Here is a 15,625-nt window from a genome sequence, read left to right as displayed (position 1 = left end):
GGTATGGCTTCTACTTCTATCTCCTTGGAGCTCACAAATCTACAAGGCACAAATAATATAGTAGATGAAAAAAATTTCCATTGTTCATGCAGGAACAACATGATATAGTACTTAAAAAAAACTCATTACCTCACAATCTCACCCACTTTGAATGTTGCAGCCTTCACCTTAGTGTCCCCATAACCACTAATAGTTATGGGAAATACAAACTACAAACAATAAAACATCTTAGTGAATGTCAACCTATATATAAGGACACATAGACACCACAAACTGTTCTACTCTTATGTGAATGATTTTATGCCAATCATGGGATTTCAATCCATACAATTGAGTGGAGCCACCCTTTTTGGTTTTTGTGAAAGCACCTTTGAGTGACCGCATATATCCCGTTGGAGTTCTGATGGATGCAATAACTTGCTTTGTCCGCTGCCTTTGACAGTATCCACGGTGCTTTTGGGAGAATCATCTTTCCCCGCTCCCCCATGCGGGGCATGGCTGAAGGGGGGAGACGTCTCATGGCTCTTAAATCTTCCCTAGCACTCAATGAATCCTTCTTGCCAATTATGTGATCCCATATAAGCTTGCCCAACATTTTTGAACACATGCATAGGGTCCAATAAGTGCTGAATTTTCAACGAAGCCCAATAGGGGAGTGACAAGAAGATTAAGTACCTCGACATACCCTTTGGTAGTCCCTTGGGAGGCGGTGAGGTACCATGATGCTCCTCCCAATGCTTCGCCCAATCAGCCATGTTCCAATAGAACAGATGCAATCCATTGATAGGGGGAGCATATCTACGATGTGAAGGAGGCAGGAAGCGATGGTTGTTGGGATAGATCACCTTCCCAAGAAGAGGAGGTCTCTCTGTCACAAGGGAAGGGTCACAAGTGGGACACACACTATGTCCAAATGTTGCCAATCCTGCCAAGAGGTAAACAAACGTTACACATGAGATGATAAACCTAAAGCAAAGAGTACAATTAACATGCCCATACTTACCAGATACCTCTCCAAATCCTGGGTAATCATGCATGGTCCACATGAGGATGCACTTGATGACGGATTTGCGGTTTCGTGGTGGCCGTGAAATGTCAATGACATCTATGCCTCTCCATAGTTCTTGAAGCTTTTCAATAAGAGGCTGCAGATATACATCCATGTTTTTTACCTTGTGCTTTCTTGGAATGAGAAGTGATAGTAAAATGTTTCCCTTTTTTGTTGCCTCCCAAGGAGGAATATTGTAGTTTACAACCACCACCCGTCAAGTGCTCCATGAAGTAGAGCGGTGCCCAAATGGATTCACTCCATCACTAGCTAACCCAATCCTCAAGTGACGAGGCTCATCCCTGAACTTTGGCCATGTGTCCTCTATGTGCTTCCACGCTAGTGAGTCAGCTGGCACTCTCATAATACCATCTGTGGAGCGATTTTTTGCATGCCAACTCAAAAGCTCGCTCGTACCCTTCGATCTAAACACGTGTTGGATGCGAGGGATGAGTGAAAAATTCCTCAAAACTTTACGTGGAATTCTATTGCTCTGCATTCCTTCTTTCCTAGAAACTTTACGTGGAATTCTATTGTTGGAAGCATCTTTCCTAGCAACCTATCACAAGAATAAAGTACATTCGAAGCTAATTTATGCACTCCACAAGCATCCTTCACAATCTGTATACATACCTCAAAAGTGCATCGACACTAGCATTGCTCCATCCAAACATCGCCTGAAGGTTAAGGACTTCGAGAGATGCCCTTAAAATGGAGTAAGAGCATCTATCATATAGTGCGGTGTGTGCCGAATTGAGTAGCTCACTCCTCGTTCTTTCTGAAGCTTCTTCGCATGCACACTCTGGTTCATGCTCCTCCTCTCATGCAAGGAGATCCTCAACCATTCTATGCAAATGGTCGTCTTCTGCATCCACGTAAGAAGATGGGATGTGGTCACTTGTAGAGGGAGCAGCAGTTGGTTGATTTGATGTGCTTCCTCCCTCTCTAATGGATTCCTGGCGCATGCGCTCTTCCACCCTCCTTTCTCCTCCTCCACCAACCACACGCCAATGAGGGGTGACGTCAATAACCGCTACAATTCGTGGATCGTTTGTTTCCATCCGTACACGCTTGCGAGGATCGTCCCATAGTCCATAATCTTCTACATGGCTCAAGCATATCCGTCGAAGTCGAGCAATGACGCATTTGCACCGCACTCATGGGCATGGTAATCGCTCGGCCAACCACCGTGATCTATCGGGTTCAGTGGATGGGCCAAAATCATCCCAAGCAACCTACATTAATAAATTACATACACTAATTAAAATCAAATTACCAAAAAAGGTTAATAAATTATCAGTAAAAAGTAAAAATAAATAAATTTAACATGCATAGTAATCAAAAATTTTAGGTAATAATGTCATTTTCAAAGTACTAGGAATGCTTTCATTTTATATACATTTTATAAAAAACATAGTACCAATAGATTTTGGAAATCAATAGTAATAATGTCAGAACGTGGCCATCTAAGTGGATGAGCCGAAATTGCGCTGCGGTAATATTTACGGTAATGCTCGCGGTTAGGCTAGCGGTAATACTCGCGGTAATAGGAGAGGAAAATCAATTTTCAATTTTTTTTATAAATACGGGCACCCGTGTGCCCCGCGAAGTTCAAAACCCTAAATTTTGAATTTCATCGTCTTCTCCACAGAAGCCGAGAGCGCGAACCTCACAACCTTGAGCTCTTTCTCCATCTCTACTCTTCTACTCTCCACCATCTCTACTCTTCCACTCTCCTACCCTCTCCCCAACAAGCTCTTCAATTACATGTACGTTTTGTTGTTATGTTTTTTTATTTTTTCACACACATGCATACACACACATACATACACACGCATACACTCATACACATGCATGCATACACATGCATACACACACACTAATTAGTGCATGTGTTCTTTACACACACTTATTAGTGTGTGCATTATTCTAATGCACACACTAATTAGTGTAAGTAAAGACACACCAAAACCTAAATTTGTTAATTATTAGTTACTTGCAAAATCTAAACTTGTTAAATTTGTTAGTGTGTTAATACACACTAATCAGTGTGTGCATTGACCAATCCCAAATTTAACATATTAGGTCAACATATTATTACTTGCAAAACCTAATCCCAAATTTAACATATTAGGTTTTGCACACACTGATTTGGGATTGGCCAATGCACACACTGATTAGTGTGTTAACATATGTTAAATTTGGGATTGGCCAATGCACACACTGATTAGTGTCTGTTAACACACTAACAAATTTAACAAGTTTAGATTTTACAAGTAACTAATAATTAACAAATTTAGGTTTTGGTGTGTCTTTACTTACACTAATTAGTGTGTGCATTAGAATAATGCACACGCTAATTAGTGTGTGTAAAGAACACATGCACTAAACATATTAGGTTTTGCAAGTAATAATATGTTGACCTAATATGTTAAATTTGGGATTGGCCAATGCACACACTGATTAGTGTGTGTTAACACACTAACAAATTTAACAAGTTTAGATTTTGCAAGTAACTAATAATTAACAAATTTAGGTTTTGGTGTGTCTTTACTTACACTAATTAGTGTGTGCATTAGAATAATGCACACACTAATTAGTGTGTGTAAAGAACACATGCACTAATTAGTGTGTGTTAACACACACTAATTAGTGTGTCATTAGTGTGTGCATTGGTCAATGTGATTAGTGTGTGAATTGGTCAATCTCATTAACCAATGCACACACTAATTAGTGTGTGATTAGTGGGTGCATTGGCCAATGTGATTGGTCAATGCACACACAATTAGTGTGTGATTAGTGTGTGCATTGGCCAATGTGATTGGTCAATGTACACACTAATTAGTGTGTGATTAGTGTGTGCATTGACCAATGGGATTAGTGTGTCATTAGTGTGTGCATTGGTCAATGTGATTGGCCAATGCGCACACTAATTAATGTGTGATTAGTGTGTGAATTGGTCAATCCCATTAACCAATGCACCCACTAATTAGTGTGTGCATTGGTCAATGGGATTGGCCAATGCACACACTAATTAGTGTGTGTTAACACACACTATTTACTGTGTGATTAGTGTGTGCATTGACCAATGTGATCGGCCAATGCGCACACTAATTAGTGTGTAATTAGTGTGTGCATTGGTCAATTGGATTGGCCAACGTACACACTAATTATTTTGGGATTAGTGTGTGCATTGACCAATGGGATTGGCCAATGCACACACTAATTAGGGTGTGTTAACACACTATTTACTGTGTGATTAGTGTGTGCATTGACCAATGTGATTGGCCAATGCGCACACTAATTAGTGTGTGTTAACACACACTATTTACTGTGTGATTAGTGTGTGCATTGACCAATGTGATTGGCCAATGCGCACACTAATTAGTGTGTAATTAGTGTGTGCATTGGTCAATTGGTGATTGGCCAATGCGCACACTAATTAGTGTGTAATTAGTGTGTGCATTGGTCAATTGGATTGGCCAATACACACACTATTTAGTGTGTGAGTAGTGTGTGCATTGACCAATGTGATTGGTCAATGCGCACACTAATTAGTGTGTAATTAGTGTGTGCATTGGTCAATTGGATTGGCCAATGCACACACTAATTAGTTTGTGATTAGTGTGTGCATTGGTCAATGGGATTGGCCAATGCACACACTAATTAGTGTGTAATTAGTCCAATTACACAAGCCTATCATTCACAGCATTTGGGGTACGTTAACACACACTAATTAGTGTGTGCACAAGCCAATGCACACACTAATTAGTGTATGTTAACACACACTAATTAGTGTGTGCACAAGCCAATGCACACACTAATTAGTGTATGTTAACACATACTAATTAGTGTGTGCACAAGCCAATGCACACACTACTTAGTGTGTGTTCATGTCAATTACACACTAATTAGTGTGCGTACATGTCAATTACACACACTAATTATGTTAAATTAAACAGTAATCAACACAAAAACATAAACATACCTCCATGATTAAGTCGTAGGTGACGTATTAGGCCCCAATGGCCGTCCAAGTGATCGCGCAATCGGTCACACTAATCATAAACACAATATTCTCTTATTAGTCAATACACATACTAATATCTTATTAGCACTCAAGGCTTTGCAAGACTCTTTTATAGGTTGTAGACACACCTTGGATTCTTTCCACATTGGATTCTTTCAACATTGGATACTATAGAGAATCCAATGTTAAAAAATCCAATGTTTGAAAAAAATCAATGTGTAAATTTTTAATCATATATTCGAATTTTTATACCCTAGTTTAATCTTTGTCGTAATAAATGCAGACCATGTCTTCTTCTTCCGCAGCATTGAGGATTTCATGGCGGACGGGATGTCATATCTCGACGCTCTCTCTGCCTATCATTCACAGCCGTCGCCTCAGTAGTCATCATCAGGGTTTGGCTGGTTTAGGGACACTCTTGGTGGGTCTGATGCCGTACTTGTGATCGATCCAGATGTGGAGAGGGCATTGCGTCTTCGGGCTGAGTGGTTAGGTTCGCAGCAGACCCTTACGCAGCGCTATTCATCGGCGTAGCTCTAGCAGATTTTGGATTATCTAAGGTCTCTACTCTGACTGGTGGCACTCCATACCTGCAGAGTTTTCCACCTACAGCTCCAGGTTCATCTTTTCCTTCACAGGGTCCAACGCCCCAGGGTCCGACGTCGTTGGATGCAACGCCACAAGGTCCGACGCCATGGGCATCCACCTATCCCTCACCTATCCCACCTTCTGCCCCAGATTCACGTCGGCGCTCTTCTGGCAGTCAGCGCCAGGGCAGCTCGTGCGCTAGCGCCAGTCGATCTCGACGAGGGAGCGGAGCTAGTTGTTGTTTTGGGGGGGGGGGGAGTACTACGGATTATCCTTCATAGTCACTACTCCCTGCTCCAGTAGAAGATGAGGACCATGACATGCCTTCACCAGATGCTCGCGAGTTATACTACCAGGTTCATAGAGGAGGTATGGTGGATCTCGGGTCAGCGCAGGGCAGGAGATTCAGCACACACGTCAACCAATTAATCCACTCCACAGATTTCAATTGTTTTCTCAAATTTGATCAGCAAGATCCCTACAACCTCACATATATAGAGACAACCATGCACATGCGTTTCTCCAACCGTGAGGGGCAACAATTCTCAAGGCAATGGTTGCAAGAGCATGTCAAAACATTTCTCAAGAACAAAAAATCTAGTGTGAGGAGAGCTGCAAAGAAGACAATGGAGTCTCCAGAGCACAGCTATCGGCCAGGAAATGTCCATGATGTGGAGTGGGAGACAGCTATGGAAGAGAAAGAGGACGAAAGGGCAACGGGTGCGAGGATGTATACGCGTCTGCAAGTTGAGGCTAGATCCCATCAGACTCCTACGCATTATGGTTCGGGAGGAAAAACGGATTGGAAAGACAAATATGTAAGTAAAAATATTAGTTTTATTGTAAAAAAACTAATGTTTTTCATTTAATTAATTGGTTGCTATTTTTTGTCAGTATAACATTACCATGAGTCGCCCGACCAGAGATGTGCAGAGATATAGAGAGAACCATATAACCGAGTATCAAACTTGGTGTTGGTTGTTTGAAAATCAAATGGTCTCTCGAGAGGAGTTCGAAAATGCATGCAAAAGTCTGCAACATGTAAGTTTAATCTTATTTAAATTATCAAATTGTTGATTTTATATCAAATATTAAATAACAAAGTGTCAATTGTTTCTTTTTCTGGTTTTGCAGAGTCAAGGAGTTCCACGCGAAATGCCGCCATCTCCCCCATGAGCATCCTCTATTTTGTATATGCGGGCCCCGCTTGTCCTATCCCACATGACCATCCTCTATTTTGTACACGCGGGTTTTTTTTGCCCTTTATGTAAATGCAATACGTATCATTTTTTGGCTCAATACCTCCTCCAATTGTTATTCCACTTATGTAAATGAAATTATCAATCTTTTTTTGGCTCAATGTATTGTACAATTGTGATATTTTGTTGTAATTAATAATAATTTTGTAAAATATTTTAAATAAATAAAAAAATAGATGACCTTTTGGATGGTCCTGCAAAGGACAATCCAAACGGTCATCTGTTTTTTTATAATAAACCCGTCTGCGGTAATGATCGCGATAAAAAGTACGCGGTAAAGGTTGTGGGTATCCTTGCAGTAAAGCTCGCAGTAATAGGCGCGGAAATATAGCCGCAGGCATTACCGCGTATGTTACCGCTAGACCATTACTGCAATTTTTGCCGCAGTCTTTTCCGCATACGGGAAATTTCATATTACAAATTTGTTTGTTTTTTTGCGGTAATGTGAGCGATAATACCACGCATATGTTATAGTGAGTCTAACTGCTTGGAAAAGATTGTTTGTGCATATGGAAAGTGAAATTGTGATTGGACTCATGTGTCACGTTTCTCATGGCAGTGTCGCTACAAGACTAGGATCATCTACATCGCTTAGCCTTAGACTAAAGGGTCGTTGACCTGGGGCTTTGCTGGATCGGGGGTGTTCCCTAGGTCTTGTTCTTTTTGTTAGGCTCATCTACACGGTTAGTGCGTTGGGGATTGACTGACCTACACGGCTAACGCATCGGGGATATTGCCTTGGCTTTGCCTAAACACCCGGTGATGGGCATCGAAGAGGCGTGGCGTCTAAACTAGTATGGTTGGTGTTGATACCCTACCACCTAATAGTACTTGGGATCCTTTCAGAGCTCGGGTTCATGGAGGGAGGCGAAGCAGCCTCAGCTTATGTCTAGCTCAGGTAGGTTGGGTTGTTCTGACTCGCTCTCGACGAAGTGAAATTCTCTCTGTGTGTAGTAAAGCGAATATGGATGGGTGGACCGATCAATCCTTACACATGGTTGAGTGCTTTGCTAGTTATTTTTTCATAAACTTTTTGATGTTATGGTATACCCAGATTTTGTCATTGCATTAATACATGGTTGCGTGTTTCATTTAGATGGCATACTTAAAGATTCTCTTGTTGTCATTCTCTCACGTCTTTGTGCACTCTATTTCACCCTCCACTATATGCTCTCTCTCTCTCTCTCTCTCTCTCTCTCTCTCTCTCTCTCTCTCTCTCTCTCTCTCTCTCTCTCTCTCTCTCTCTCTTCCTGCAATGTGGCGTACATATATATTCACCCTCCCCAATGTTATATTTTTCTTGGGTACGATTTCATTCATAACACCCGTTCAAGGATAATACTATGCGGTAATAATCGTGGAAAAATCGAAAAACAAGTCGGCGGGGCTGCAGCATACAATCTCTCTCTTTCTTGAAGCTCTCTCTCCTTTTATGCCGTAATGTTGTGCGGTAACAGCAGCATTGTTCCATAGTGTGTTATGTTCTAAAGTGGTTATGCCGGATTGGTTGTGCCTCACCCAAGCTGGGTGGAGTGCTCACCCGTGTGATATGATTGGATTATGAATTATGGTTTTGGGATTAGATTATGAAGTGATCTAGATGGTTTATGGTGGACGTGTAAGGGTAGAGACCCTGTACCTTCTAACTGCTTGGAAAAGATTGTTTGTGCATATGGAAAGTGCTATTGTGATTGGACTCATGTGTCACGTTTCTCATGGCAGCGTCGCTACAAGACTAGGATCACCTACATCGCTTAGTCTTATACTAAAGGGTCGTTGACCTGGGGCTTTGCTGGTGGATCGGGGGTGTTCCCTAGGTCTTGTTCTTTTTGTTAGGCTCATCTACACGATTAGTGCGTCAGGGATTGACTGACCTACACGGCTAACGCATCGGAATTATTGCCTTGGCTTTGCCTAAACACCCGGTGTTGGGCATCAAAGAGGCGTGGCGTCTAAACTAGTATGGTTGGTGTTGATACCCTACCACCTACTAGTACTCGGGATCCTTTCAAAGCTCGGGTTCATGGAGGGAGGCGAAGCAGCCTCAGCTTATGTCTAGCTCAAGTAGGTTGGGTTGTTCTAACTCGCTCTCGACGAAGTGAAATTCTCGATGTCTGTAGTAGAGCGGATATGGATGGGTGGACCGATCTATCCGTACACATGGCTCGGTGCTTTTCTAGTTATTTTGTCATAAACTTTTTGATGTTATGGTATACCCAGATTTTGTCATTGCATTAATACATGGTTGCCTGTTTCATTTAGATGGCATACTTAAAGATTCTCTTGTTGTCATTCTCTCACGTCTTTGTGCACTCTATTTCACCCTCCACTATATTCTCTCTCTCTCTCTCTCTCTCTCTCTCTCTCTCTCTCTCTCTCTCTCTCTCTCTCTCTCTCTCTCTCTCTCTCGCTTCCTGCAACGTGGTGTACATATATATTCACCCTCCCCAATGTTATATTTTTCTTCGGTACGATTTCATTCAATATAACACCCATTCATGGATAATACTAGTCGCTAGGTGCCTCTGGATGCAGTCCGGCTCATGACCCTAACTCCATGCTTAGTCGGGCGCTGAGAGCTCCTCCCCTATGCAAATGCTTCTGTAACTCTGATGTATATTGAAAATTGTATAAAGGTGTAAATTTTATATTTGGTGCATAGACCCCCGGGGATGGTATCTCTCATTCCTTCTATTGGAGGCATTCAAGTGGTTCTCTTGGATGGCCGAGCAGTTGATATCCTTGGCATGCCTTATCTCATCTCAAAACGGTGAACATTTCTTGTAGATTTTGATACCCTTCACGTTCCAAGAGTAGATAGACATATCTTCCATTGTTGGGAGAAAGATACAAATTGTTCCACCTCAAGAAACTCTCCCTTCATGTTCTCTTTTAGGAGTCTTCCTCCATGGAAAGTCTCCCAACATCAATTGGGGAGTGGGCCATCTTTGCTGACAATAGTTTGAGGCTTGACATCCCACAAAACCTCAAAAAGAGAGGAAATTTTGGGCTATCAAGTGGGGTCTCCTTTAGATTCCCATCATCTTTTGCTTGATATTTCAGGCTCTCACAAGAAACATTGGAGATTGTCGGTCAGCCTCCATCTCCCTTGTTGAAGGTAGGTACAAGCACAATCTTCTGAATCATCGAGGTTGGTGCTTTTTGAACGAGGGAAGATGTGAAGCAAAATTAAGAGGGTGGCACACTTTTCTTCATCATTTGGGTCATGTGAAGGCTTCTCTGATTGCTCTTGAGTTTTTGTGCTTTGTAAGGCTTCTTGGTTGTTATTCGCATGCCCATCTTTCCCTAGTTGAGAGCTCTCCTTTTGAGCTGCTTTGACAATCTCCATACTAGTTGAAGGGGATTGTGTCAATGCTTTATCCCCATCCTTAGTATCGGGAGCCCATAGACAAGCTCTTGCAAAGTGCCTAGATCCATGAAATTTAAAACTACCCCAAAGAAGGTGCCAGAGATAAGTGGGATAACCTTTAGAGTGGCATACAACCTGATTCTTAGGTTGGGGATTTTTGATATCCCACCATATGCACACCCTGTTTGCTATGGCGCCTACTTTTCTATTGGACAAAGGGGCTTCCAAAGAGGCTACCAAGTCTTTCACATTGTCCCTGATAGCTAGAAAGGGAAGTTGACAAACTCCACCCACACTAGGCATACATCGTTTGAAGGTATTGGGGGACTCGAAGGAGGGATCCTAGGGAAGAAAGCACACAAATCGTCGAGCGGCTGATGAAGAGTGGACTTTTGAATATGACCTTGGATACTATTGTCGAGTCATTGAATTAAACTAAGAAGAACCCTTTTGTCAGGTACTAGGAAAAAATCATTGATGTGCTTTGATTTCAAATATTGAGACTATAGAGCGAGTTGATGAGCTTAACTTTTGACAAAACTCTACCCATGATATGGAACACAAGCGTCGAGTAATTGGCTAGTTTGACCAATTGTCTCGTGATCAAGGTTGTAGGGACCGCGGCTATAGAAACATCTTCCACATCTACCCTTTGCAGAAGCGTCTTCTTGAGCACATAGAAGCCCTTGTCGACGTGACGTCCAGGGTAGTGGTGGTCATGTCATTGCCTCATCCTTCACCTTATTTTGAAAGGGTTATGTCTAGATATCTTAAGAGTCATCAATCATTTTTAATTTTTTAAAACAAAAGTCTTTTTACAAAGGAGGCACAAGAGTGGCTCCTTTTTATTGGACTATTGTTAAAGAAGATTAAAGGACCGTGAGAGCATACTTGATAGGATTCTACCTCTCCCGAGATGTGGTTGCTTTCATTTTATCTCGAAAGTCTCCGAATGCATTTATAAATTATACTGTAAATATTATTTTTGAGAGTGTTTACGTGCGCGCATTTGTATTTGCTCCTATGCACTATGCATATACTAGATCTATTCAAATACAGCTAATGAACCATGTACATAAGAAAGCTTTATGTAATGCGAGTGGCTTATCGTTTTCTATAGTCTTGTGAATTGATTTTCTTCGTGTAGGCCTTTCAGAGGGGTCAAAATAATTTAAAAAATGAGAAAAAGGGGTGAGATGCTCGAGGAAGGGAATCTGTCGGTGAGAGAGAGCACGTAGGGAGCTGCACATCATGATGTGAGAGGCAGGGCTTAAGACGAGGCAGACGTATTGCTTGTGTGTGTGTATCTATGTGTCATGTGTGATTGCGTATACGCGCGCGTGTGGTGTAATTTGCAGCTATTGATCAGGTTTGTAGCATGCAGGAATGGGGGTGCCTGCTGATCTGAATTATGCAGGCGCCTCGGTGGCGGCCAGCTCCTGCGACAACAAGAGGAAGAAGAGGAAGAGAAAGAGGGCGAGAGAGATACCAGCATCTGCAGCTAGCAGCTCCCTGCCCATCATTCGCTTCATCAAACCGGACGCGCCCCCCACGCTTGTGCACACCGACATCGCCAGCTTTCGCTCCACCGTGCAAAGCCTCACCGGTCATCACAATATTGTTCATACCACCACCCATGACGACGTCGAGGTGTACTCTCCTCTTGAAACTCCCTCTTTCCAACTCCTAGACATTGATGACCTCTTCCTAATGCACCCCCCAAGCTGCCCCCCGCACGAATGGCCCTCTGATTGTCAGGACATGCTAATTATGCCCTCCACCCCTCATATTGAACCCGTACTCTTCCGGCCTCCACCCCATGCCCCCCCTCCCTCACCGCCCCTCCATTCCTTGCGCTCCCAAGAGCAATATCTTCAAATAGCCCAAAGGTATGTCTCTGTCAATGATTATCTTGATGATTTCCCTTCTCTTCATGTCCCTTATTTTGGTGATTATTGCCACATAGCAAAGACGTTGACCACAGACATCCCTTACACTTGTCCTTTTCTTGATCAGCTTCCTCCTCTGTCATCACTTGATCTTGCAGATACGATCAGCAATGTACCTCCATCATTGCAATCATCACAATCCTACTAAGTCTCCTGTGAAAAGATCTTCAGAACAATTAAGCCAATAGTCTAAACCGAAGAACCATGCACCTCAATGTAAAGCTTTTAATAATGACAACACAAGGTGAACGATATTGTAAGATCATGAGTAGCAAAACAGAATGTAAATATATCCAGTCTACATTTAAACTGCTGCCAACACTAATATTTTCAAGTGTAGCTGAGATTCAAGAAATTTGTAGTACCTATTCCTTTCCTATAAAGATAAAGTATGGTGCATTAGGGTTCATGTAAGTAGGGGGTACCAGCTGAATTTTATTCATAAATCTCTCATTAGTTTCAGGTAAAAAACGTGAGGGTGTATACGCCAAGGAAAGTTGGCCTGCGAACTACAATTGGGTTTGAAAACTTGCTTGGCATGTGTGGCAGTAAAGGGTGGCAGCAAGGCCAGCGTTGCAACTTGCCATGCACACTTTTCTTTCTCTCTCGCTTTGTTGTAGCAGGTCGAGCTACGCCCACTGCCATGCACGTTTCTCTTTGCATCTCGCTTTGTTGCAGCCGGTCGAGCTACGCCTCTCTCCCCTTCTCTAAAGCTACACAACTCTCTCTCTCTCTCTCCAGCCTACCTCCCTGCGTGCAAGGGCCCAAGGGATGATAGGAGGTCTCTTGGAAATTGAGAACTCTCTTCAAGTCTGTCCCTTTTCTCTCTCAAAATCACCATAGAACAGAAGAGGGCATGGCTTCCACGAGGCGGCAGAAGCATGACGAGAGATTTTATGCTGCTGAATTGTGCTATTTCTTTCTTCATCCATTGCCATCCTTAGAGACCCATCAGGCATGCACCAAGGATTTGAAGCAAGTTAGCTAGGCGCAGCAACAGCAATAGCCGAACTCTACTGCATGCGCTTAGAAGAAGGATTTGTACCAAGTCACCTAGGCGAAGCCTTGTTCCCCAATCCCTGCACTAGCCTGTCATATGGGAGGAGCGGCGATATAGATGATGATGAGGAGGTAGGGGAAGAGAAGGTGGCGGAAGGAAGGGATCGAGGAGGCGATGGAGGCAAGGCAAAGAAGGGTATCCAGGGGTAAAAATGAAAGGGTGGGTGGACGGAATCTTTTTGAGTAATTAAATTTTTCCGGAAGGATGCGAGTAGGGTACCAATGCCAACCAAGCTCTAATACATTATTTTTAAGAATTCAAACATAGTAGTATGAGTAGTATGAGTAACATGCCACCCTTTTTTAAAAAATATATATATATATATCATAAGCCAGTATGATATATGTAAATAGGGAAGTCTGGGTAATGACTAATTATTAGCCTCTCTCCCTCTCTCTACAAAAATCTGCATTTTAACTTATGCATGACCACCAGAAGCTAAGGAACTCATAGGTACCACCTAGCTGTACATGGTTCGAGAGTCCATGCGCATGGATGGTCTTTGAGTAATCAAGCTACTTTGTTTAGAGACTAAGGAAATGTCCTTGCAGAATCTTGTACACCATACATGCATATTTTTTCTTGTGGATCTTTTCAAGCTCTAATTCTAACAACAAGAGATCACATGATCAAGAGTATATGGAATAGGTGGTATTCTCAAAACTAAGCACCTCATATTACCTAAAAATAATTTATGCCTCGTAACTCATCAGGTGGCCATTACATTAAAATGGATTGTTGTAGGAATTGCATGGAAGTATAACTTTTTTTTTAAATTCATCGATGGCATGTATCAACCTATGTCTATACCTCATATGTTACATCCATACTTAGGCCATGTAGCATATAGAAATGTCCAATGAAGATCTTGCACCCAATGTTATGATTGGAGATTTTTGCACCAATATGTATGCTTAAATAAGTGAAAGGGGTCTCATTTCAAAAGAGTCTCTCTCTCTCTCTCTCTCTCGCCCCCCCCCCCCCCCCCCCTCCCCCCCCCCTTTTTCCCCAAAAAACTCATCCATGGCAGACTACGGGCTAGTGCCATAGGTCTAACGTCAAAATATTATACTAAATTGTGCAGAGAAACATGTCATTTCTCTTGATTTACCTCGCAATAAGCCAACAGAGTATTCATGCACTAGGTTCACGTAGTCACATGCATAAAAGGTTACACACACCTCAACGTGGCCACACATGTATATGTCTTCAAAATCATTGAGCATATCTAGGAGGTGTAAAGACAAAGAAAGAAAGAGCTTAATCTCTTGCAAGTACACTTGCACACAACCAAGAGAGTACAATGGAGATGGAGGTTGGAAAGTGCCTTTTCTTATTCACTAGTAAAAATGATAAAATGGTCTACAAAACATAAGTAGGAAATACAATGTACTAAGAGACTATGCACAAGAATCAACGGAAAATTGCTAGTGAGTAAACTGGCAAGATAAGCGGTTATCACTTTTGGTAGGTGGACCATTTTGGTGAAGTCCACTTGTAGTACCATTTGGAATGTTACACGTGTCCTCGGGGAGTCCACCATGTAAAAATTGTATATAGCATGTGCGAACAAGAGGTTTTTTAAATAACCCCTTACCCGTGCGTTTTCAAGTATTATATGTACCCCTTATGTATGCATTTTTTGTAAAAAATACTAGCGCTTAGGTATGAAATTTTTCGCTTTCCTAATTGAAAAACCCTTTATGTAAGTACATTTTTTGTGAATGTACTTAATTATAAATCCCTTATCTTGTTCGAGCGTGCTATCTTACATATTTCCTAGTGGACACCCCGGGCTCATGTCCACTACCTAGTTCCAATGATATATGTAACAACAACTCATTCAAGTGTACCATGTGTTTATCTTAATGGATATATCCATTAATCAATAGTTATTGGTGAACCGTGCTAGTAGAGAGCCATGCATCTTCAAAGCACGTGCCGTTTTGCCGATGCAATTGCATTCTCCTAGGACGGGTCTACTGTTGGAATTAGGGTTGCAGAGAAAAACACACAGCTTGGAGAAGACGAAAGAAGCTCAAGGCACACAATAGAGAGTGTATTACTTGGTGTGCAATGGAAAGATAGATAGCCCTAGAGTGATGGGCGTATATACAATGCACGGGGGAAAAAACCTCCTAAAGAGGGAAAAAATGCCCCGACGGTCCTAGTGTGTTCACACACATCACTACCACATGTATATGGTAACATCTACATGTATACAACATGGTTCATTTTGATGGTTCAACAGGCTATAAATTTTTTGCTCAATATGTAATGTTTCTTCTTTTGTGTAATGGGACTACGAGCCTCACTCTATC

At 42.1% G+C, this 15,625-nt stretch overlaps 1 protein-coding gene across 1 annotated transcript; it reads left to right on the top strand.

The window, feature by feature from the left end:
• The first annotated feature begins 11,589 nt into the window (after window positions 1–11,589).
• Window positions 11,590–13,430, top strand: LOC147445305 (uncharacterized). The gene is made up of 2 exons (XM_086525994.1): window positions 11,590–12,184; window positions 12,312–13,430. Exons 1-2 carry the CDS (start codon window positions 11,682–11,684, stop codon window positions 12,430–12,432), a joined length of 624 nt encoding a protein of 207 aa, XP_086382120.1. The 5' UTR covers window positions 11,590–11,681; the 3' UTR covers window positions 12,433–13,430.
• Window positions 13,431–15,625: the final 2,195 nt, after the last annotated feature.

This window comes from Adiantum capillus-veneris, chromosome 12 (genome assembly GCF_014529385.1).
Source record: "Adiantum capillus-veneris isolate H3 chromosome 12, ASM1452938v2, whole genome shotgun sequence".
NCBI classification, from domain to species: Eukaryota; Viridiplantae; Streptophyta; class Polypodiopsida; order Polypodiales; family Pteridaceae; genus Adiantum; species Adiantum capillus-veneris.
The sequence above is the reverse complement of the archived record's forward strand: the minus strand, read 5'-3'. Positions and strand labels throughout refer to the sequence as shown.